Source organism: Ursus americanus, chromosome 27 (genome assembly GCF_024610735.1).
Source record: "Ursus americanus isolate L20-20 chromosome 27, mUrsAme1.1.p, whole genome shotgun sequence".
Lineage (NCBI taxonomy): Eukaryota > Metazoa > Chordata > Mammalia > Carnivora > Ursidae > Ursus > Ursus americanus.
In genome coordinates, this window is record NC_142153.1 from 31,626,439 (window position 1) to 31,651,967 (window position 25,529).

Here is a 25,529-nt window from a genome sequence, read left to right on the forward strand (position 1 = left end):
TTTCTCTGACACGGCGCCGTAGGTCCGCGTAGAACGCATGCGCGTCACGCCCGTTGCCCTGGATGCCACCGTCTGCACGAGAGCTCGAGCTCCGTACTCTCCGGACAGACCCAGGCGGCGACTGTGCGCGACGAGGGCCCGCGTGTGCGGTGAGTGACATCCCTGTGAGGCCCGGACTGCTGGGAGGGGGCTTTCCCCCTCTGCTGCGGGATGGTTTTCCTAAATAGTGAGAAAGAAACTCGTTTTCCGCCCTGCCCCGCATGCCTTACTCTTTCTCGCGTAGTGTTTTACCAGGACATTTTACAGGAGTTGCGTTCATTGAGGGGCTTCGGGAGCGAAGTCGTAGCATTCTGTGGTCATTTTTATGGATTCGGGATTGTTTCTGGGGGAACCGTGATACAGGCAGAGGGAGGGACACATGCACGGTGGGGAAAGGGACGGGTGGGCGGGGCGCGAGGGAGAGGTTGCCAGGTGCGCGCGTATTTCTGAACGTTTTAACCTCCCGTGTGTCCTACCCTGTTCAAGCAGAGGGGAAACATGCTGAGAAGTTGCACAGTAGGTACATTAAAACTCATAAAATTATTTGAAGTGTAAATAATCAGAGAATGTTAGTAGCCTAAATCCGCTGGAGATCAAGACTGTAAGTGATTTGCTTAATTGAGGGAAACGCCTTGATGAGGTTTATCTTGTTCCGCATCCAAGTTAAACAAGGTCTGTCTTCGGATTATAAAATACAGGAGGTTATCAGCTTCGTAAAAAGGGAGTCTGTAAACAAGTCTGCTCCTGTTCGGAGAGACAGAAAGAAGTTCTGAGATCATGAGTGTGGTGACAGCATACTCAGTAATGAAGCTTCACAGTGGTTTTGCCATCTCTTTGGGTTCTTGTGAATAGTGGAGAAAATTCTCTTCAGGCAGATGCAACTTCTTTTATTTTGTCAAGGAATTTTAAATCTGATAATTATTCTGATTACAGGCAAAAAAAGTGAAAACCTTAGATACTAAATAACAAAATAGGTACAAATTTACGTGCAGAAAACTGAAACATTGTGGAAGGTTATCAAAGAGAGTCTTACTAAATGGAGAGCTATTCCTTGTTCATGATAGGCAAGTATGGTTAAGTATATTATATAGTATTGTTAAGATGACATGTCTTCCCAAATTATCAGTAGATTCAATGCCATCTGAATCAAAATCCCAGCAAGGTATTTTTTTTTTAAAACTGTTTTTTAAAGTTAGAATACCCTAAAGTTAGAATTTTTAAAACTGTTTCTAAAGTTAGAATAACCTACACAATTAGGAAGAACAAGTTGAAGATCCCCCACCCCCTTCCTAATTCCAGAAATTAACCTAAAGCTATATCATGATTAGAGCATGACACTGGCAATGGATTAGACACAGAGATAAATGGAGCAGAATTGAGGGCCTGAGAAACAGGCGCATTCAAACAGTCAGCTGAACTTCGCCATCCGAGCAGAGGCCGCACTGTGGAGGGTAGCGTCTGTTCAATAAAAAGTGCAGCGACTGTTTGACCATGTGGAAAAATAAATACACAGATTTCACTGCATACCAAAACTTACTTTCATAAACTTAAAAATGAATTGCAAAACTTAAAAAATTCTAGAAAAAAAAGTAAGAAAATACCTTCTTGAATTTGGGTGTAGAGTTAAGTTTTGTATACACCACCAAGAGCATGATCCAGGAAAGAGAAAAATTACGGTGAATTCCATCAAACTTAAAATGTGACTCTGCAGAAGATCCAGCTACAAGAATACAAAGACTTCTACGGGGGGATCTTTGCAGAAGAGAGCTCAGAAAAAAGGATTTGTGTGGAAAATATGGTAAGGACTCATAAAACCTAAAACAAGAAGAAAGTTTAAAAAAATGTAAAAAATGAGTAAAGATCTGAAGAGAGACACAGAAGATAAATATACAAAAAATCCTCAGCATCACTTGCTATTAGGGAAAAGCAAATTTAAATGAGCTACCACTTACTACTGCATGTTAGGATGGGGCTAAAATTTAGAAAAATTGACAAAACATTTTGCTGACTAGCATGGAGAACCACCAGGACCGCTAATGGGAATGGATATGACACTTCAGAAGACAGTCTGGCGGTTTCTTACAGTGCAAACATAGTCTCATTGTACCCATAATAATTGTACTTCTAGATATTGACCCATCTGGGCCAAAAACTTACGCCCACACCAAAAGCAGCACACAAATATTTATAGCAGCTTTATCATGATGGCCCCAAACTGGAATGAACCAAGATGTTCTTCAGTAGGTGAATATATAACCCAAACCAAAATTTATAACCATGAAATGGAATGCTATCCAGCAGTGGAAAACATTGAACTATGAAGCCACATGAAGACATGGATGAATGTTACATGCATATTTCTAAGTAGAAGAAGCCATTCTGAAAATGATACATAATGTATTATCTCTTTATGTATGATCTAGGAGAAGATGCAAAACTATAGAAATGCTAAATAGATCAGTGGTTACCAGGGGTCTGTGAAAGGAAGACATTGAATAAGTGGAACATTCTGTATGATACTTTAATGGTGGATACCTGCCACTATGCTTTTGTTAAATGCCGTACAGTTTTACAGCAGAAATAGTAAATCTTAATGAATTAAATTTGAAAATAATCACTTGGGTGGTAGATGAATCCCAAGATGAAATAATTTATAGAATAATTTCATTTCATTAAAAAGTATGAAACAAAGAAATTATAGATGGAGGAAGGAAGGGGCTGACCTAAGTAACTTGGAATGACTGGAATCATTGACTGGAATGACCAAAGCCCAAAGGAATTGTTACATAAACAGTGTACTCTATTTGATAAGGTTCTTCCCCAGGGAGGTACTGGTTAGCAATTCTGAAACCATTATACGTGTGAAATGGAATTGAACAATTAATAAAAAGGGATAGCAGATAGCAGGAGCCAGGTATCTCACTGTTAGAGTGGGAAATTAGAGATAAGCAAGGAAGGTTAGAATAAGCCATGTTGGATACATCACTATGAACTAGTGTTTAGTATAGATACAGACGTTTTCATAAGCAGTATTTATCATTAGGTGTATATACATAGGCTGGCATACACACACACACACACATACATACATACATACATAAATTTCCTGGTGCTGTCATCATGGTCAAGAAGCACACCCCAGTGGCAGTGAGCACATTTAGCTCTAGAACCTGGGTTTCTAGTACTATTCTCCAAGAAGATGAACCAGGGCTCCTTGGAGATATAGCTGATCCTAGGACTGGGCAGGAAATATTTGACATCCCTGGAGAATCTTGAGTTTCCAAAAAGGAAGTTACAAAACAAAACATAAAATAAAGATGGGATTAAGTCAAAGGAAAACACAAGCCAAATAAAAGATCTCCTAATGCCACAATTGGAAACACTTTGGACAACAAAATAGAGTTGAATTCTAATCAAAGTATAAAATAAGCATATACGAATTGATATTGATGTGAATGCATGAATGGGAAAGAATAGATTTTACTCATACAGAAAACACCGCAAATAATTGATTTAGATACCCATCCTGAAGGAGGTGGAACATAAATTTGCACTCCTTCAGTGTGGGCTGTATGCACTGACGTTCTTCCAAAGAGGATGAGCCGTACACAGAGGGGGAAACAAGTAAATTCAGTGGAGAAATGTGACAAACACTACCAAGTCATCTCGAGAGCATGTAGCCTTGATATAAAGTCATGAAAATGGCCATTTATCTATCTTCCTCTCAAAACCAAAAGACCACAGTCCTTCTAATCATGGGGGGGGGGAAATCAGATAAACCTTTATGGTAATTCTGAAGACTGTCATAAGCATCCAAAACAAAAGTCTGAGAAAATGTCATCGCCAGGAGGAGCCTACGGGGACATAATAAATGGGATGCGGTATACTGGATGGAGGTTGAATAGTGAAGATAAACCCGTGGAAATCTGAATAAAGTATGGAATTAGTTAATGATGTATTCATAAATCACGTCAAATACGGCATAGTGGTGCAAGAGGATAATAAGAGGGGAAACTGGGTCTCAGGTGTATGGGAAATAGCTGTATATTTTCCCAAATTTTCTTTAAAGTTAATCTGAATAAAATCTGTTCCTAAGTTAAAAGTTTATTAAAAACACCGTTATAATTTTCTAACACATGCATGTTTGATTATTCCTACTATTACTCATAATTGACAGTGTGTACTAGTCATATTCTATTTTTATTTGGAAGCATTTTGACACAGATGAATAAATAATACAGGCTGATATATAACTGTGTATTACATATGCTATATATATATTTGGTTCTGGTATGGTCGAGTTTATGTGTCTACCCTCTAAAAATAGCTTTTCTGAGGAGGAGCAGTATTCAGAAATTCTGGAGCTGAAAAGTACAACTGAAATGAAAAATAAGAGGTTGCAGCATTGGATTTGAGCAGGCAAAGAAATAACTGGTGAATATGAAGAAAAATCTGTTGAAATTATCAAGTAGTTTATAAATGAGCCAAAGATGGTCCCTGTATTTTTACTTCTTCACAGCAGACCAGGCCCAAGAGCTTAAAAGCCCACCAGTGCCAAACTCACATTTTTACACTGAATTGTTTTAAACAGCTGGAATTAGCAGATTTTTAACCATTCAGAGCCTGTGTACTGTGCAGAGACATTGTGCCCACTCTCCTCTAGCCATAAAGCTTAACTGTGGACTGCACAAGTCTCTAAGCTGCTGCTAGCCACTCCCCCTCCCCCCGCAGTCCGACCCAGAGACTCCCCATCTGTGACTGACACTTCCCTCTGGACGCTGAAGACCCCTCTCCCCCAGGAGCTCCCTTTCCATCCTCCCCTTCTGAATGGTGGCCCCACACTCTTGCCTCTGGAAGGAGTCAGCTTGTGTGGGACTGCCCTTTACAGCAGGTTGTCAATGTGTCACCCAAACAGAGCTCTTGTGTGATTCTGTCACCTTGTAGTCCTGTAATTTTCCTTTATCTGCCATGAAGTCTGTTATCTCAGTACAACTGCCCAACACACTTACAGCCCTAGGTCAGTGGAGATAAGGCCCACTGGGAATGGCCTCCTCTGAGAAGGGGGTGTGTGCATCAATCTTAGGGGTCCCAACACTAGCACAGGCCCACCCCCAGCAGGCCCCAGGACCAGCCTCTCCCTTCCTGGAGACACAGTGGGGCAGAGGGTGTGTGATTCCTGGCTGAGCCACCAGTTAGGTCTCAAATTTAGTTGAGGCCCAGGAGTACACCTAAAACCAACTATAAGTTTCATATTGTTGTAAGCAGATCAAATATAATAATACATCCTGATTATATTTTTAAGAATGATTATGAAATATTTCAATATAAAAATACAGCAGAGTGGTATATTCACATAAGTTAATTTGTAAAATATTTTTTGCAAACATGAAGTACCTATTACGTGTAATTACAACTTGGCATATGCAGGACCAACTCATTAGTCTTCATAAATTTTTTTTTTTTGTTTTAGTCTTCACAGCAACTCTTAAGTGCCTTAAGGTGAAGGCACTAAGCGTACTTCCACTTTAGAACTGAGGAAGATGAGTCATAGAAAGTTTCAGTAACGAGATCTCATTGGCTGTGACAGTGGAAATTAGAACCCATGATTTTGTCTCCAGGGTCTGAACTTCTAATCATTGTTTCCTTCAATCCTTGTTCACACCTCCCTGTGTCCCAGCCTGATCACAGACCCAGCCTCTCCAGCTAAGATGCTGGATATTGATGGCTCATTGTCCTCACACGTAACTTGACCCTCCCTGGTAGAATCACTTGTGGATATTTTTTTTAAAATGATGTTATCAGTTCCACCTGGAGGTGTGCTCATTTAATTGGTCTCAGGCTAAGATTCTGGGATTGTGTCAGCTTGGGAAGAGAACAAATCAGCTGGGTTGTTTCTGAAGAACATCTCCCCTTGAGGTTTAGGTCCCATATTAGGGTTTGTTGAAGGGCAATCCATTTCCAAGCCCTGGGACCAAAGCCACGGAGACTGCCTTTGTGAGAATTTTTGTTTGGAGAATACATTGAGTTAATTATAAGGGCTTATGTGGTGTCTGATAGGGGATTTTATCGTTCTAGAGTTTTCTTTGCAGGACTGCTATGGGGGTGCATAGCAGTGGCTCTGTTTTAACAGGAAGGCACATAATTCGGGACTCACTTGAGTAAGATGTAAGATGTTGTCAGATGAACTCCTGCCCCCACAGAAGCTTCATGAAAAACTCCAAGCAATGTTCCTGGTCTGGAAAGACTGAGTTTCCCAGGGGCACAAGAGGGCTGGAGACAACCTCATTTACACTAGTATCTGGAATACTGTGCTCAGGGTCCTACTGAGCCAGGCTCATAGCATAATAAGTAACCTGTCAACTGGGATGAAGGTCCCTATTATGCCACCACCAGGTGCAGAAGGAGCCAGGTGATGGTGGGAAATTGGAACGAGTGGAGCTGATCTGTGTGGAAGGAGCTGTTGGAGAAAGAGGAGACTCAGAGTCTTGTTAAGTCTCTAACCAATGTGTTTACAACTGCACAGAGAAAACTAGAAGCTCAACAACATGAGATTTTTCAGCAACAGGGTTTATTGTTTAAATATTTACAGGTAATATATTGAAAAGTTTTATTTCTTAAAAAATTCTGTATTCAGTATGCTTGGATCACTTTACTTTTTTGCATTTATATGCCACATTCTCCCCATGAATAGTTATTTTTCTCAAAATCCTGAATTTTTGGCTACGTTGTACGTTAAAGGCTCTAATTTTAGAGGTTTTTCCCTAGACTTAGTTTTCTGATATGAAATCTGCCTGAAGTTCTCTCCATTGTGATTTCCCGAATGCCATCTCTTCATGTAAGAACTTAATGTTGGCTGAGAAATAAGTGGTCAGTGACACTGAGTGACATGGACAGTCAGAATCCTCACGCACCCCAAGTGCTTCTCTATGAACAGGGGGTTTCTCGTGATTGCTCACTGCAGTATGAATTATTTGTTATTCCACAGGAGCACTCATCCTCTTCCATCTTGTGTTAGTGCTTATTCAGACTTCACTGAGTTTTCTTGTACGCACCATGCCTGGTGCCTGGCTGCATACTGTTCACAGTGATTACACACTTAGGGGTTCTCCCCTGTGCGGGCCCCACAGTGTGTTTGAAGTTGAGAGCAGCTGCTGAAGAGCTCTCCATTCCTGTATTTACAGAGCGAGTTCTCTCATGTCCTCTGTGGTTTTGCTGCATAGATGTCCCATGTAGGGATTTCTTCCATTGTAAGTTTGTGTATGTCAAATAAGTAAGAATGACTGAAGGATTTCTACATTGATTACAGACAGCTTCTTTGATGTGTAAGTCCTCTGGTGTGTTTAAAGGTTAAAGCTATGGTTGAAGTCTCTCCCACATTCATTACATTTATAATACCATGTTATCTAAGGTCCGAATATTTACTGAAGGCATTCATAATTTTCTCTCCATTGTGGGTTCCCTCGTGTCGTCTAAGAGCAGAACACTGACTGAAGGATTTCCCACACAGATGACATTCATATGGTTTTTCTCCAGTGTGAGTTCTCTCATGTCGTCGAAGGGCAGAACATTTACTGAAGGCTTTCCCACACAGATGGCATTCATACGGCTGCTCTCCAGTGTGCGTTCTCTCGTGCTGTCTGAGGTTGGAGGACTGACTGAAGGCTTTCCCACATAGATGACATTCATATGGTTTCTCTCCAGTGTGAGTTAGATTGTGTTTTCTAAGGTCAGAACTTTGAATAAAGGCATTCCCACAGATATGGCATTCATATGGTTTCTCTCCAGTGTGAGTCATCTCGTGTCTCCTAAGGCTTGAGCAATTACTGAAGGCTTTTCCACACAGATGGCACTCACATGATTTACCTCTAGTGTGAATTTGCTTATATTGATTAAGGTATGACTGGTCACTAAGGGATTTTGGACACTGTTTACTGATATAAGGTGTCTTTTCTGTGTGAGTTAATGAATGTTGAGTCAACATGAAGCTATGAGTGAAATCTTCTTCCAAATCATTATATTCAAAGGGATCCTCTGGAGTATGAGATTTCTGCTTTTGGGAAAGAGATGAAAGGTTGTTAAAGCTTGGCCTACATATCCATACATTCATATCTCTACATAGGAATCCTAAACTAATCATTCAGTGATAGTCTCCAATTAAAATCTTGCCAGTACTACTTCATACGTATGATGTGTTTGTTACTCCCCTGCATACATAAAGATTTTCTCCTTTGTAGCATCCCAACTACAGAGCTTATAGATTAATTTTGAAGACTTCAATATGTTTCAAAGACTAGCCATAAAATCAATGTTTATGCAGTTGTCTTTTTTTTTTTTTTTTAAAGATCTCGGGTTATGTTTTGGGGCCTCAGATTAATTTCTTCACTAAATTCAAACTATCCAAAACATTTTGCTCAAAAAAAGCTTATTCTAACTTAATATGAATTAGGCTATGGTGTTCAATTACTAACATCCTATTTCTGGGTCTTTCATTTGGATGACCAGGGTTACTACCCATGAAACTTACCACTGGCATGATTGTAGATGTGTCTTTCCTGCTGATATGTTGTGTGGCTATCATTTCTTGTTCTTTAAGGGCACTTTCCCGGCCTAAAATAATTGAAAACAAAACAAATATTTAGAATGACAGTAGAGGAATGTAAATGTTGGAAAGCACCAAGACCCATGTGAGTCTGTTTCAAAAATTGGCACATTGATGGGGCAAATATGTCAAATGAAGGAATACTCTAGGATTACTAATTCACAAAGATTTTCAGAATTGAGTTATGAAAAAATTACAATGAAAGTAGACTGGATAGGGAAAGAGAAGGGAAACCTTCAAAGGGGAATATGAGGGCAGGAGTTACTGCATGAAAGTTTAATTTCATTGAGTACATGAATATGCTTTCCCTGAAGCCACAAAAGGTACTGGCAAGAAGAAACACGAATTGTGATGGACACATGCAAGGAATAATGACAGCATCTGAAGAATTTTGCCCCTATGTCCTTCCTCTCCATTTCCGAGACTGCCAGTCGCTTGACAAAATCTTCAGCTGGTATTTGTGAGAACCAACTACCGAGCAGGCACCTCCTTCCACTGAAGCCCAGGACCCTGCTGCCCACCTGGGCTCGGGCCTCGAAGAAATCCAGGTCCTTCTCTCCACAGCTCTTCTCCTTGCTCCAACTGGAAAATCACATCTGATTTGCAATGCTGATATCCTGTTCATTGGAAAAAAAAAAAAAAAGGTACATGGATTTTGAATTCTGCACTAATAAAAGTCTCCCCTTCTGAAAGCTATTATCATCAAGTCCAGGACAGGCTATTGAGGAAGAATAAGAACACTGAAGCTCAGTCCAAGCAACAACCACTTGAATGGAAAAAACACTGAAATCCAAATGTGTGTCCAAAATAGTGAAGACCTCTGCATGCTGATGTCCACGCCCAGATTCAGAGACAGAACGCAGAATCCTCAGTCTTTTCAGAAATGGAGAAATTAAATGTCTCCACAGTGGGCTGAATATGGCTTTCAAACAGATATCAAACAAGCTAACCAAGAATAATCAAAGTTCTGTTTTTGTCACTAGTCTAGTTGAAACCCTTGACATAATGACTAGAGCAGAGTAATTACTTAGAAAAGGTTTAATCCGTTTGTTTTTACATTCAGAAATACTGAGTTCCCAGTTCTGCTCTGGGTGTTAGAGACTGAGTAGCAACAAAGACATTAAATTGTGGTCAAAGTTATATTCTAGTGGCGTGACAAACTAGATATAGTACAATATAAAGAAACAACCTTCTTTCAAGTAAGGTCTATGGAAGTTTCAGGGTAGAGAGCAGAGTGGGTATGCAGGTGTGCAGAAGCTGTTCCAGATACTTCTCGACTGACCACCTTCCTATTCACCCATTTATATACGTATACACATTGGAAGACTCACCCAGGGAGACCAGATGACGTATATTTTCCAGCATCACATCTCTGAACAGCTTTCGCTGGGATGTGTCCAGCAGGGCCCACTCTTCCTTGGTGAAGTCTATAGCTACATCTTCAAATGTCACCGATTCCTAAAACATCACGGATATTCTGTTTTAGACAGAACATTCCCTACCGACGTCCAGAGTAGGAGGGCTGAGATGACAGCATTGAGGAAAAGGGTGGAGGAGCTGGGTGTGTAGAAAGATCAGACTGAGTCTGGGGTTCCTGTCAGTTCATTCTTGGTGCTGAACTGGCATCTGCCTTTCAGATGCATTACAGAGATACAGTCTGAATTAATAAAACTTTATTATAAGGGATTATTACATGAAGTGTGATATAACATAACCTAGTTTTTTTTTTTTTTTTGTTAAACTGATAATTATGGGGGCACCTGGCTGATCAGTCAGGGGAGCTTGCAACTCTTGATCTCTGGGTCATGAGTTCAGGCCCCATGTTGGTCATGGAGCCTACTTACAAAAATAAATAAAGTCTAAAACAAAAACTGGTAATTATGACTTCAGGCACAGGATTATAAAATTGGCACTTGAAAATTCATAACTAAAACTCACTTTCTGATTAACTTCAAGTCACTTCACAGACTTGTTGTAAGTCAAACAGTAACCATGACTTGCCATTTTTAAACCGTGACACTGTTCCCACAGATGAACCTGTTAGGAGTGCTGAAAGACCCAATGAACTAATGTATGAAGTTCTTCCTAAGTACACATGTATTAAATACAAGCCATTAGTCTATTACTCATTAAAATATCCAAGAACCTTGAAACCATCTCTAGCATTCTTCAGAAGTGAACACGTTTCATACAGAATCTGGTACACGCAGTGTAGTCTTGCTCAGCTCTGCAGCCTCAGGTGTTCATAATAAGGTATGAGGTCAGAACAGAAGGTCCAGCAGCACAAGCCAGGAACCTCTGAGACGCTGTGCTGAAGGGCAGTCCTAGCCTGACCGCTCCTGTGTTATGAGGACTCCTAATTTTCTCTGGACGTCACACACCAGTTATCACCTGTCTTCTGTCTTGTCCCTCCTGCTAAAGGAGAACAGAAGCCTCTTGACTGGTTTTGCTTTATGTAATTCTTAAAAAGTTTCTGCAGGATCCTAAATTTTACTCTACTGTACGCCCTTCTCCTGAATATATAACCACAGTTATGGAGTTAATACTCCCTATACACTAATTGCAATGATCAAATATAGGGAAAAAAAGGTTAATTACAAAAAGTAAAATATGAGACTGGGGGCAAGAATGATAATGAAAATTTAGTTCTTTTTAAGATGTTTCCAAAAGTACAAATATAGTCTCTCAAAACTTGAAAACTGGAAAAATATGAATGACTCCTCATGCCTTTTGTGGCCTCAACTTCTCTTGTGCTCCCTTCAACACTCCACAGCCCTCACCGAGCACCCGAAACTCTGGCCTGCTGGAAAGCGCCTCCCTATCGGGCCGCAGTGTTCTCCTCCTTGCTCACCTCTTCACCTCAGCCCTTTATGAAAGGATCATCAGAGCCGACACCATGATTAACAGGTGAATTATTTCCCAATAAGGATATGGACTGAGTTAGAGAAAGCCAACTTCTTTCTTTTCTGTAATACACAAGCTTAATGGAGCTGGGATAAACTAGTGTGGTATCAGGAAGGTTACTAGATTTTGCGGAGTTCTTGCCTCACTATAACCATCCCAGAGTCCTGGGGAAATGTCACTGGAGCTCAAATCCCTAAAGACTTCCTGACTGTCCTTGAACATTCAGGCCAATAGGAAAAGCTCGCCCATCTGATGGCACTAGGGTGTTATTTCAGCAGGAAGAGGCTTCCCTACTCACCAGCGGCTGCATTGTCAATAACTCGGTTGCCAGGTGTCTTTCTCTGGGTTTTCACTCTCAGACAGTCCAAGCACTAAGCAGGCAAAGCTGAGAATGGAGAAAGAAGCATAAGATTCCAGTCCTGTGCACAATTTCCAGTCTCCCCTGTCACGAAGCCCTGACCCTTACCTGGGTGTGACCCCAGCCTAACCAATAAACATGCAGTGCGGTCTACAAGAAATGCAGAGGACTCACTTCCTCCCCCATGGTCAAAAGTCCGACGACTAGGACTGCAGTTGCTGATAAAAAACATACAAATACAGCTATTTTATGAGTAAGAACACTGAAAGTATTGAGTTGTTTGTGTTAATCAGCCCACAGCATCCAGAGTTATTTAACTCCCTCCCTGGTTCCGAAGCACAGAGATCCCGGACTCATGCCACACATCGATTTTTGTTTCCGTCTGTAGGTAAACACTGGAATTTCTCAGATTTCATTATTCTCCCACCCAAGCAGTGGTTCCCCAGCAACCACGGCAGCCTTCTGTAGCCACACTCCCCTCCTGCTCTCCCTCAACTCTAATTTTCAGATCTGTCGCCCACGGACTTGGATGCCAAAAAAACTAAAAAAGTATATTTTATGATAGGGTTAATCAACTCAAGGACTTATTCCATTTGGGGGATCAGTGGCACTCATTCTGCGAGTCTAGTCCTTAAAAATACCCTACATCAGAAAGGAGGAATAGATGAGTCATAATGCTCCTGTTATTTACTGTCCCAACCCTCTATTTCAAGGACGTCCTGATAATACAGAATGGCTGTGGTTCAGGAGGAAATCTAGTTGCTCTGATTATCTTAGCAAAGTTACGGTAACTGAAGTCCCTGTTCTATGTTAATCTTCATTAGCTGCACTAAGGCTGAATTTCATTATTACACACACACACGTATGTATATGTACACGCACACTTACATGTATACACACAGATGTGTGTGAGACACACAGTGAGAAAGCATGTAGAAACCGTAAATTCTCCCCTCAAATACCAATAATTAGATGTATTTCACGGGAAAATGATGATAATGTGTCATAAACAAAAGTAGGATTAACTCACCCATTTGTACCTGAGGTCCAGAAAAAGAAAAAAAAGAAATTTGTATCAAATGTGACTCCACTTCAATATTTACATGTATTCGTTTATTTAATCCTCACAATAAACCTGGTGATTTTATTTACCAGTTTAACAAATGAAATGAACAGAAGAGGTTCAAAAACCTTCAATCATGTAACAAAGTTACAGAGCCAGGATATGACCTATCTGTATTTTAATTCTGCTCTGCCTATGCTCAAATTCCTTAGGGATTACACACCACCCCTAGATTTTACCTGGAATATTGCATCACTTCTGACTTAATCAGAAACCCTACCATTGGGCGCCTGAGTAGCTCAGTCGTTAAGCGTCTGCCTTCGGCTCAGGGCGTGATCCCGGCATTACGGGATCGAGTCCCACATCGGGCTCCTCTGCTATGAGCCTGCTTCTTCCTCTCCCACTCCCCCTGCTTGTGTTCCCTCTCTCACTGGCTGTCTCTCTGTCACTCTGTCACATAAATAAATAAAATCTTTAAAAAAAAAAAAAAAAGGAAACCCTACCATTATTACAACTTCTTCTCCTTCTTACTTTTTCACGGAAATTACACCCCATACTCAGTTCTCTGTTCACGGGAAACTCCATGTACTGACCACTTCTCAAACATCAGGCTTTCCCCCTTTCCATTTTTCCTGCCCAGTTTAATCCATGCTGACTCATTTCAACAGGCACTTAGCAGGACCAGCACTTTCTGTGTTGCCGGGACTATTAACCGCATTTCCCCATCAGGATCTCAACAGCAGGTGACTCCACGTACCTGCCTTTCCTGAGACTGCATCTGACACACATGGCTAAGCAGCTGATCCCGGTCTAAAAACAGAACTACTACTCCTAGAGGTTTTCAAATGTGTCTGGCAACTCTAGATCATTCTTCCATGCTCCCATATTTCAAAATCTTCCCCATGCCTTTGATGCTACACATTCTCACCTTTCAGAGGTGAGATTATTCCCTACTACACATGCTGCGTTAGTTTGCCAAGGCTGCTGTAACACAGTACCACTCACTGAGGGGCTTCAACAACAGAAATGTATTTCCCCACAATTTTGGCTGCTGGATATGAAAGATGTTGCCAGGGTTGGTTTCCTCTAAGGCCTCCCTGCTGTGTAGACCGCCATCTTCTCCCTGTCTCCACATGGCCATCCCTCTGCACATGTCACCCATGTCTGTGCCATAATTCCCTCTTCTTGCAAAGACACCAGTCAAACTGAATTAGGGCCCACCCTAATGCCCTCATCTGACCTTAATTGCTAGTTTAAAGGCCCAATCTCCAAATACACTCTGAGGGTAGGGACCTCAACATTTGACTATTGGGAACACAAAATTCAGTCTATAACAGAGATGAATTACCTAAGGTGACACACTAACTCAGTTTTTCAGCATAATATCTACAAATATTCCTATTTTCATATCCATTGGTTACTCCTTTTCACCCATAGAAGTCATGCTACCTCTAAGTCCAGTGTCTCCAACTGAATTCCTTTCTCTCCTGTTTTGCCAAGAACTGCATTACTGTTTATACATTAAACCTCCTTCCCAAAAACCTCCACATCACAATCTCTCTCCACAATCTCCCCATCACTTAAGTTCATTATATCTCTTGTAACTTGAAGCAAAAAATTTCCTCTGAACCTATTTTCTCTCCAGTTGCTGCCCTTCTACCCTCCCTTCAAAATCAAACTGGAAGTGCAGTTGTCCTTCGCTCACATCCTCCTCTCCCTTTGACTTAAAAAGGCCACCACTGATTATTTTATAAATACACATATTGTTAACATCACTGATTGTCTCTCCAATAAATCCTTATATAGAAACAAAGAGTTAAACCTTGACCTCCTTTCAGAACTTCTTCCCGTCTATAATCAGTCCTTCTCCCATGTCCTCTGTAAAGAATGCCTCAATCCTACTGAATGTCTCAAGACTTAATGTGAGCGCCTGTTCTCCTTTTACACCAGGTCCTGGCAGGCTCACATGTTTCTTCAGTTGTTCCAGTTGTTTCTATTGCTGTCTCTAAATTGAAAGTGACCAATTTCTTGTCTGGATTCTCATTTGTGATCGATCATCTCTGCTTGCAAACTTGCACCTAAAATGCAGTATTTTTTGGGACAATAACTGCATCCCTCCAAATACAGAAATTACTTCTTTGTCTGAATCTTAGTTAATGGCTTGGTCCATCTGAGTATTGACATTTTAAATGCCTTTACCAAGCCAACAAACACACCGCTATTATTTCTAACCTGGGCACTATTATCACTTTGTTTCCACCCCCATCCACAAACTTCCCACTCCATATTCTTTCTACTCCAATTTCAGTTTAAATCTCCATTACACACAGATACTCTCATTAAACTCCAACCAAAGTAAGTGTTTCCCTTGCCCTCTGCCTTGACTTAAATAGAACTACTATTCTTTCAGGTCACTCATGGAATTTGTTATAGATTTATTTATGCTGTCCTCTCAAAGGTCTAAATGCAGAAAAATCTGGTGAATGGTGGAGTTAAGGCAAGTTTCCCTATTACATCTAAATGATAATAAAGAGAAATTCTATGTCCATGGTAAGGAAACCTGCCCCCAAGTGCCTGCAGTCAGATAAACCATCGCTTTCTGATTATAAATTCCTCCCTGAAATATAGGAGTCTGTCTTTCCTGGTAAAAATTCTATCCAGTACTTTCCCAAACCCAAATAGATGGAAAAGCTAATGAAGCCAACTCTTTGATGTGTAGCTACCACACAAAGGACCTCAGAGTTTCTCTCTCATTCTAGATAATCATCCTTTTGATGGTAATCTATCTTTATAAGCAGCTGATAACCTCATCAGTGACATAAATCAAAAGACACACCCTGGTCAATCTGGATGCCAGTCAATATAAATGTAATTGAGGCAAGCTTTTCTAACAGAATCTTTTATAATGAGGTAAATCATATAGATGCAATTAAGGAAAACAGATGATGTCTTCTTTTTCTCTAATGATACTTTTTAGGGTCGTTTCAGGTTCTTCGCAAACTAGCAGAAAATACAGACAGTTCCTATATACCTCCTGTCCCCACAAAAGAACGGCCTCCCCATTATCACCAGAGTGTTACATTTGTTACAACTGACGAACTTAGGTTGATACATCATTATCACCCCAAGTCCTTAGTTTACATTACTGTTCACTCTTGGGGCTATACCTTCTGTTGGTTTTGAAAAATGTATAACGACATGTATCCACTGTTACAATATTATCAGTATTTTCACTGCCCTAAAAATCCTCTGTGCTCTGCCTATTCCCTGCCCAACACCTCAACCCCTGATTGTTTTACCGTCTTCATAGTTCACCTTTTCCAGAATGTCATAGTTGGGATCACACTGTACGTACTTTTCATATTGGCTTCTTTTACTTAGTAACAGGCATTTAAGGCTCCTCCGCGTGTTTTCACTGGCTTGATAGCTCATTTCTTTTTACCATTGAATAATATTCTAACGTTTGGATATACCATGGTTTGTTTATTCATCACCCACTGAAGGACATTTTGGTTGCTTCCGAGTTTTGGCAACTGTAAGTAAAGCTGCTATAAAACATTCACGTGCAGGTTTTTGTGTGGACATACCCAACTCATTTGGATAAACAGCAAGAAGCATGACTGCTGGATCACATGGTAAGAATAGGTTTAATTTTATAAAAACCTTTCCAACTCTCTTCCAAAGTGGCCGCACGTTTGCATTCCTACCAGCAGTGAGCTGGCGCTCCTGCTGCTCTACATCCGTTCCAGCATCTGGCGGTCTCGGTATTTTGGATTCTCCCCATTCTAATAGCACATAGTGGTATCTCATTTTTTTTTTTAAATCTTGCATCTCCCTGATATAGGACGTTGAACATATTTCATATGTTGATTTTCTGTCTGTCTCTTCGGTAAGGTGGCTGTTCAGATCTTTTGCCCATTTTTAAATGGAGTTGGTCATTTTCTTATTGATTTTAAAAGTATTTTATATATTATGAATAAGTCCTTTATCAGATGTGTGTTTTGCAAATATTTTCTCCCAGGTTGTGGCTTGTCTTCTCATTTTCTTGACAGTGTTTTTCGCAAAGCAGAATTTTTAAATTTTAATCCAGTTCACTTATCAGTTACTTCTTTCATGGATCTTGCCCTTGATGTTAGAGTTAAAAAGTCACTGACAAATTCAAGGTCACCTAAATTTCTTCCTGTGTTTTCTTCTAGGAGTTTGATAGTTTAGATCTGTTATGTGTTGAGTTAATTTTTTAGGAGTATAAGGTCTGTGTGTAGATTCAATTTTGTTTCATATATGGATTTCCAGTTGTAACTTGTCCCCTCATTGTTGAAAATACTTTTATTGTATTATTTTTGCCCCTTTGTCAAGTATCAGTTGACTGTATTTGTGTGGGTACACGTCTGGGCTCCCTATTGTGTTTCATTGATCTAGTTGTCTGTTTCACCAATCGATTATATCCTTTAATTCTTCATCCTTCTAAAGGTCTCAAAAGCAACCTTCATCTCTTTGCCCAGAGGCCTCACCATGTGGTGGACTTTGGTTGTTACGGGACACACTGAAGAAAAGCTAAAGCCAAGAGCTCTATCCTGCTCTTTATTTCTTTATTTAGATTTTATTTATTTGAGAGAGAGAGAGCGCACATATGCACGTGCAAGCAGGGGGGAGGCGCAGAGGGAGAGAGAGTCCCAAGCGGACCCCACACTACGCACACAGCCCAAGGTGTGGCTTGATCTCATGACCTGAGCTGAAACCAAGAGTCAGTCGCTTAATTAAGTAAGCCATCCAGGCACCCCTCCTGCTCTTTATTTTTAAGAGGACTTGTAATCTGACAACTCTCAGACTGTGAGCATCACGGTGACTCCAAATAAATAGAAACATTTGTGCTTAAAATATATACTCAGGTATCTAGAGTTTGTACATTTTACTCCCAAGAAACAGAAAAACAATTTAGCGTAGGTCTCTTCATCAGATTTATCTGACTGATGCCTAAGGACTGTAAAACCCTACAAGCTTCAAAATATTAGGGCTTCCTAGAATAAATTATATAGCTTCATTACTGGTTTTCCTATAAATAGGATGTGCTTTGTTTTTGAAAGGAAAAGTTTCAAAGAATTAGGACAGATCTTAAAATACATTGAGATCTAGAGATAGAGTTGTTTTTGAAGAGAAATCATTCAGTATACATTTTAAATACAAGCATTTGATTTAGAAGTTGTCATTGACATCCTCGTCATTATCACTGCCACCATCATCAAATGCTGGTGCACTAAGGCCAAAACAATGTCCAACCAGGTTCTCCTGAGGCCATGTGGTTCAGAGGTCAAGAGCCAAGGCTCCAGTCTCAGCGTGCCGGGCCCCAGCCAGGCTCCCCTATATGCTGGGTGATGTACAAATTGAGAGATGGCCCTGACTTCTTCATAGGACTGCTGAGAGGCAAAAATGGGTTAATGAGTGTAGTTTTCACACCTGAGTCACTGCTAGAATTACTTCTGTCTGGGGCAGTAAAGGCAAGCTGCAGCTAAGTAGCGGAAGTACAAGGGCTCAGAGGGTCTGGGACACATCTGTGAGCCGCTCTCCACAGCTCCCTGAGCCCACTTCTTACATCTGTTTTCTTACATGTTATATCTGCCTTTCATAGTCTTTTGGATAGATGGATATTCTGTAGAAACATAACCCAGTAAACAACAGTGAACTGTTAACACAGAGGAAACATAAAAAACAAACAAAAACCAGAGGTTACCTTACATTCTACACTAAAAGTGCTGACAGTTCCAGGATACAATCTTTTGGGCACAATTAAAAAATCAAACAGCCATAGCGCAACAGTGAGGAAGATGACAGTAGTCTAACATCAGGACCAAACTTACAGGGCCCTTGACTCACACCAGCCACAACCCTCACAGGGTGAGAACACCCTGGAGAATGTGGAAATGAGAAAGATGTCCTAGTAGCCCTTCCTTTCGGTCTGAGATGGACACCAGGAGTCTGCATTTTTGACAGGTACACCAGGGATTGTGATGTGGAGTGGAACCCTGAAAAATGTGATAGAGGGGCTAATAAGCTAAAGACAAATTCCTAATATGGGCTCAGATCCCCATCAGACATGGCCAGATTCACCACCTCAGAGGCACTCACTCATCGCCGGCCGCACTGAAATCAACTGCCTTACTTGCCTTGTTCCTGGGCCACGTGCGAGCTGGCTTTACTGTCTCGCCCACGCACAGCTGTTTTACTAGAACCTCCCTCCCATCCCCAACTTGGCATTCTTGAACTTCCTTACTCTTCAAGAATCTGTTTACATATCATATCCCCTTTGAAGGATATGATCCCCTTCCCTGAACGTTTAGTCTAATGTTGGTGCCAAACCTCCCCTTTTCCCAGTCGCGCACTTAGGACACCTCCCTGCAACGGCCAGCTTGACTCACTCTTCCTCTGAGCTGCGTGAACTTAGGAAAGCAAGGACAACACCTGTCTTGGCTCCAAGTCATCACTGTACTAGAGTTCCCTTAAACTGTGGGATATGGAGAGATTCAATGAATGCAGAAAAGCAGTGAAAGAGTAATGTACCATCTCAACAAAGGCCTCTGTTTTAGATACATCAATGCAGGGCCAAACCTGAGTGCGCTATGGCACTGTTCTCGCTCACCCTTCTACCAGAAGCAAACTTCACCTTTCTAATGCAAACACAGAGGGATGGACCTACTTCCTGTACTACAACCCCAACAGTTTAACAATGAAGGCCTCCAGAATGCAGGCTCAGGGTCCTAGGGTCTTGACTCCCCGTGGACTAGCCTGCCTCTGAGCTGGTGACAAGTCCTCTTCTGAGAATTTGTGAGGGTTTTTTTTTCCTCCTCCAATTCAGTGGAATTGGGTCTGGTTCGCAAACTGATTTAAGTATCACCCTCTACACGAAATAGCTGAATGGACTTAAGGTTAGAGGTCTTCCTGGGATCTAGAGCTGTCCTAGAGCTGGTGTCAATCAAGCGTTCCCCCGAAAGTGGTTGGGAGATGGGTGGAGGTATCTCACTACGGCACAGGCTGATGAATTCTCTGCTGTTTGCAGACAGTCCCCTTCATACTGTGGTGTAACTGGAGCCTCCTATCCCCATGTTCTGTGGAGCTGCCTACATATGATGAAGCGGTTCTACTTGGGACAGCTGCAGAGGGAGTGCTGGATAAACACGAGCAAATTCTCCTGAATATTTTACCATGGAAATTCCTGGGCTTTTTTAGATTCAGAAATATTTAGTAAGGATTTATTATTACACTGATGACTTTTCATCCAGAAAGCATTTTGTATAGACAAGTAAATATAAATGCTTGAACATTCTCTAGAGAGATCAATAAAAATATAACTTTTAAATCTGGTTTTAAAAAAATTGTTTTAAAAACACATTTCGGTATATTATACTGTCCTTTTGTGGCTGTTATTTCTATGAAAAGCAAATTTCCTTGGTCAGACTAGGCAGATGTGATTTTTGTTCTTGCTGTTATCTTCAGTACATAAAAGTCACTGTGCCAATATTACTGCTACAGTAATACCTTAAGAGTTCAAAAAGAGCTACTGTATTAAGAAAATCGAGAGCAACTGCCCCCACATATTCCAGGCAATTCAAGTCACTTGACTCAATCTGTTGGATTACTAGATCAATTACTTATTATATTTCTCATCAGCCTTATATATTTTACTAAATAAAATTTCTAAGGCAACTGACCTTTATTTGATGCCTTGGGAAGCTTATCAATAAATAAATCTTAAGTGGAGTTTCATGGACACTAGGCAAAATTCTGTGAACTTTAAATGTGCTGAATCAATCTCACAAATTACTAACGTGTTATGACTCATGTTATAATGAGGAACTGTGGCAGGGGTGCCATACGGCACGTTGTCAGACACGTGCCAGTAAAAATTGGTGCTGACTGTCATCCTTGGGGAGTCCCGCAGAATCAGCAGCTTTGGACTTAAATGAGTGAGGTCCTCATATTATTACTTCATAGGTGCACTAAATGGAGGCAGAGAGAAGCCAACTATCCAAGAAATGTCAACTGTCCATTCAACTCCTTACTTCCAGGCAACTGCTTCCAAGCCGGCACCGGAAAGGCTTGGAGGTGGTCAAGTGTCCAAGTAAGCTCTTTTCATATTTGGGACTTGTATTACATTTCCCTCTGATAGTTCCTCCTTTTCAAATGTCTGGAGTCTGCAGTGTATAAAAATTACCTTTCTGTTCTGGCATGGGACTGGAGCCCATCTTTTGTTAGAGATCAGGTAATGGCACTGTCTGGGTTTAGGAGATTTTCTTCCTATTGTTGAGAGAAATAACTTGTAATTAAGGACGGAAATAGCTGGATCATTCTTCCTTAGACCACCCATCCAGTAACCTCTCTTTTCTGAATTAAACGGACCATAGCGTTCACTTATACTTAAAACAGAAGTCTGATCTGGACTTCCATCCACCCATCCCCAAGCACCTATATTATGCACTAAGGAAATTTCCAGTCATCAAGCTGTGGAACATAGACTATGTCCAAAGAGGCCTGCGTCCTCTACACCTAGTGACTGAGGGGTAAAATAACTTACAGAAACGGGGAAGGGTTGAAGAGGCTGGAGATCGGCCCTGGGGCTTCCGCCCTGGCAGCATCCCAGAACTCCATCACGACTGAGTCAATGCTGGATCCACCTAACTCTAACAGGAAAGATGCTAATACTGCAGCAAGACAGTTGTTCACAGCCAGGGCTTTCCTCTGGGTCCTGACTGTAGAATCGTGGAACTTCCTTCACCACCACGGAGCTCTGGAGCAGCACAGAAGACCCCTGCAGTGCACCCCTTCCCGAGCAAATGCAACAGCTGTGACAGGGCTGCTTTCGTCAGGCAGTGGCCTCATGTTTCTGGCCTCTATTCCTCCCAACTATAAAAAGCTGGGTCCACTGAAGAATTCACTGAGTCAGAGGTAGGAGGAGCTACCCTTAAAAGGTAAGCCAGAGCACCCCAGTGTTCTTTCTCAGTTCCACCATTACACTCCTACCTGGGGCAACAAAGGAGAGTCACTAAATTTTTTAATACATTCCTTCAGTCCCTCTGGTAGTTATGCTTGACTTGGCATGCACTGGCTCCCAAGAATTGCTTATAAAATATTCGGGAGTTTTATAAACTGGATGGTATGTCCCTGTTAGCTTGAATTTTGCCACAGTATACAAGGAAATCAGCAAGGGATATGAATCAAGACTGTTTCAGAGAGTCAGTTAACTACTGCACAACTGCCAGAGGCCACTGACCTGTATGCTTCCCTTTCCAACAGGACCACGGAATGTGGTTTCTTGCCTCCGTTAGCATCATCTTGGGAGAATACTAATTTCCTCCATCATTTAATACTCATACAGAATCTTGTATATCTTAAAATTGAGAACATTACCTTAAAAATAACATGCTTTATGATTTCTAAAGCAAACATATTTGTTTAAAAAGTATTTCATATTTGTGAAAAAGTTAGCGTTGTGGTCCCTATCCCAGAACTCCCACTCCAGCAGAGGTCTCCATTCCCATTTCAAGACTGTAAACCTAGGATTCTCTTGAACTCAGTTACATCTTCCAGCCCCGCTCTGTACAAAGTCTACGGATAACTCATGGACGGGGTAGGAAGCTATCTGCCCAAATACATCATCAATACTGATCACGTATTAGGTGACAGGTATTTACTTATAGTCTTGCCATTTATTCAGAAGACCCTACAAGTTTGCCATTATCATCTTCGCTTTTCCTCTCAGGAAACCAACTTGGATAGCATTTGTGTGACCTGACAAAACCCAGACATTCATTGGCTGAACTACTGGCTCACATTTATCTGGCTCAAAAGCCTGTTCCCTGACCAGTGTTTATGATGAATTATGTCTTCTCATGGTTTCAAATGCCTCTGAAAAATAGGAACCCCAGAGCAATAAACCATTTGGGAAGAAAAAAGATAAGAGAAGGATGCAGGGTGTGTAAGGGTGGTGAGAAGTGGGACGGAGTCATTTTGTGGCTTCACTTTCACCCTTCAGTGGATGAGTTTGGGCTGAACTAAAGGGGACCAGAGAGTGGAGCAGAACCTTCTGCAGAAGAGCCTTGGCATCCCCTCTCCTGACATGGGGTACGGACTTCCAGGAACTTGAGGGTTTGGGGTCTGGGCATCTTAGGCAAACAGAGAAGATGTGAGGGGTAGAGGGGAAGTCTTCAGCGGTGGGAGGAGTATCTGGCTCCAACGACTGCAGTGAATCCATCCTTTCTAGCTGAGATGATACTTGGGTTGTGAGATGATTCACTCTCATACGGAGTCTCTAAAGCTCCCAAAGCTGCTGGACTACTGCCTGTAGGAATTCATCAGCTGAGAAGCAGTTCACCAGTTCTAGCTTCTGGAATCCATCAACTTCAGAGAGGGCCATCATGAGCCCCTTCCCTGACACTTAAGGAAATGTCCACCACTTCCAGGAAATGCAGAGCCTTCAGCCTGGACAAGGTCACCACCTGCCTGTCACTGACGGCAGGAACAGCGTCCAAGCCAAGGTTGTGCTGGAAGAGTGGTGAAGAGTAGCTGCTTTCCCCGAAGATCCATGACTTCGAAATTTTAGAGTTGTGTAGTCCCACATTTGTCAGGAACTGGGGAAGTTTGGTGACTAGGAGTTTCCTCAAGTATGCAACATGCAACTACAGTTTAGTCAGGTGGGGGCACCTCTACCCAACTTCCTTAATTAAAGCTGGAATGATTTCAGAACCATTTATGCCTCAGCTCAGTAGCACCCCACACTCGATGACAGGAACCCCGATCCCAGGTATTGCCCGAAGAGACGCCTTACCTGCACCAGCCAAACGTTCTGATAATCAAAAGGACTAAAACCAACTGCCTTCAACTTGATTTAGAGAGTGAAATGAGTAACATTCAGGGCTCCTGAACAATATCAAAGCTCCACTGAGCCACCATATAAACACCCCGTGAGGAGGCCAGGATGGGTTCTGTATAAGAACTGCCATCCATATAAAGCAGATACCCTCAAGCATTTTCCCAAATAGAGTCCATACATACATACCCCGTAAGGTGTCAGGTACATGTCTCCATAGTGCAGAATGCTCAGCTAGCATCTTCCAAAGCTTACAAACTCTGCAGAGGAAGAAAACTGACATTCACGTCCAAAGCTGATGAGAGCCCGCAGTTTCACCTCTGGCCCCTTGCTGTCCTCCTCCATGGCTACAAGGCCAGAAGGCAGGTGGATCCCCTGCTCCAACTGTGCCCTCAGCTCTTATACCAGTATTTTCTCTTTTAGGGCACTTGGACTGGGCCCTATGGCTCTATACCCCTCTGACACCTGCCTCTTCCCTGAGCTTTGAGGTTCTTGCCCTTCAGAACAGTGAGAACACCCCTCCCCTGGATATTGGTCCATACCTGGAAATCTGAATCTCTTCCGTAATGCACAGAAATGAGAATGTCTTCAGCATCACAGAGCTAGGCAATGCCAAGGGGATTACCAAGCTATGCTCTCTGCCCGCTGTATGCATGTACTGTGATGAAGATACTGAGTCTTTTGCCTTCTTGGGTGAGCTGAGGGGTCTGAGGAACTGGAGAGTTGTTTAAATGTCTGGAGAGGTGACAGCTGGTTTCTGGGCACTATATCCTCTTATTTTCCTATGAGTCACCCAGTGGAGAGGACAGAGCTTTACTTCAGATCTGAAAGAGAAACCATATATTAACTCAAGGATCTGATAACTGGTGAAAGGTAGCCAGGACACTCAACAATGCCCAAAAGATACTCTATAGAACATGGTTTACCAACTGAGTTATCCAGAACATATGGGAAAATCCAAGGAGACAGAAGGAAAATCTAAGGAAACTATTATCACATTGGCCAGGGGATTATGTTAGGTTTTGCCTTCAAGGCAAATTTAGATTGAAATGTAAAATTATGTTTTACCTTTAGGATTTTTCTTCAACGGAAATACAGGGATATCCAGGGAATCCCTACATACAGAACAGGAAAGTCCTATGAGTGGGAAGGAAGACTTCACCTAGGTATCACTGTGTTTTGTCCATGTTTCCAAGTGGTACACATCAAAGAAGGTCATGAGTGGATGAAAACCATAAATAAAAAAGCAGCTTCTCAGTAGCTGATATTTCTTAGATTATGGAAAATGCCAATGAGGTCCCACAGACTTTCCAAATGTCCTGTGTTAAACAGTCATCATTTTGAGCCAGGAAGAGGTCCTGCTATACGATGACCCTGACATGTATTTCTCTGCAAACTAGAAGCATGAACGCATGGGGTTTAAGGAGAATTCAACTCAATGAAAATGGCACGAAAAAAATAATTAACATAGTAACTATTAAAAAAGGAAGAGGTAGGAGTGAAAAAGCAATTGAACATTAGTATTCAAAGAATCCTTTGCCTTGGAGCAAAACATTTAAAAATTATCCCATAATGTTAGTAACGGATAAACAGCAAATTATTAAAAACCTTAAAAATAGAACTTCAAAGCAGAATTATAAGGATGAAAAAGATTACAAAGGAAGGAAAAATGACTTGGCAAAGCTCCAAAAGTTCCAAAAATAAAAAC

General features: G+C 41.5%; 1 protein-coding gene and 1 long non-coding RNA gene across 5 annotated transcripts; one reads left to right on the plus strand and one right to left on the minus strand.

Moving 5' to 3' along the window:
• Nucleotides 1–62: 62 nt before the first annotated feature.
• On the plus strand, nucleotides 63–24,012 carry LOC148107647 (uncharacterized). The gene is made up of 3 exons (XR_015722011.1): nucleotides 63–149; nucleotides 11,412–16,598; nucleotides 20,015–24,012. It is a non-coding gene; the product is annotated as an uncharacterized LOC148107647 (long non-coding RNA).
• On the minus strand, nucleotides 6,586–24,062 carry LOC123804136 (uncharacterized). Of its 4 annotated transcripts, none has more exons than XM_087856492.1 (7): nucleotides 24,011–24,062; nucleotides 11,841–11,927; nucleotides 10,785–11,053; nucleotides 9,970–10,096; nucleotides 9,160–9,255; nucleotides 8,564–8,646; nucleotides 6,586–8,089 (listed from the first exon to the last, which is right to left on the minus strand). In XM_087856492.1, the coding sequence occupies exons 4-7, from the start codon at nucleotides 10,001–10,003 to the stop codon at nucleotides 7,439–7,441; spliced, it is 864 nt and encodes a 287-aa protein (XP_087712618.1). In that variant the 5' UTR covers nucleotides 10,004–10,096; nucleotides 10,785–11,053; nucleotides 11,841–11,927; nucleotides 24,011–24,062; the 3' UTR covers nucleotides 6,586–7,438. The 4 variants fall into 4 exon arrangements, with proteins under 4 accessions (XP_087712618.1, XP_087712619.1, XP_045672068.1 ...); XM_087856493.1 differs by having other exon boundaries at nucleotides 10,785–11,050; nucleotides 24,011–24,032; XM_045816112.2 differs by lacking the exon at nucleotides 10,785–11,053 and having other exon boundaries at nucleotides 6,586–8,086; nucleotides 24,011–24,060.
• Nucleotides 24,063–25,529: the final 1,467 nt, after the last annotated feature.

Excerpts from the sequence above, each read along its gene's own strand:
- LOC123804136 (XM_045816111.2), bottom strand. Across the intron at positions 9,256-9,969 it reads ACGTCATCTGGTCTCCCTGG|GATATCAGCATTGCAAATCA; the intron begins GTGAGTCTTCCA and ends TCCAATGAACAG. Across the intron at positions 8,090-8,563 it reads CATCTACAATCATGCCAGTG|CAGAAATCTCATACTCCAGA; the intron begins GTAAGTTTCATG and ends CTTTCCCAAAAG.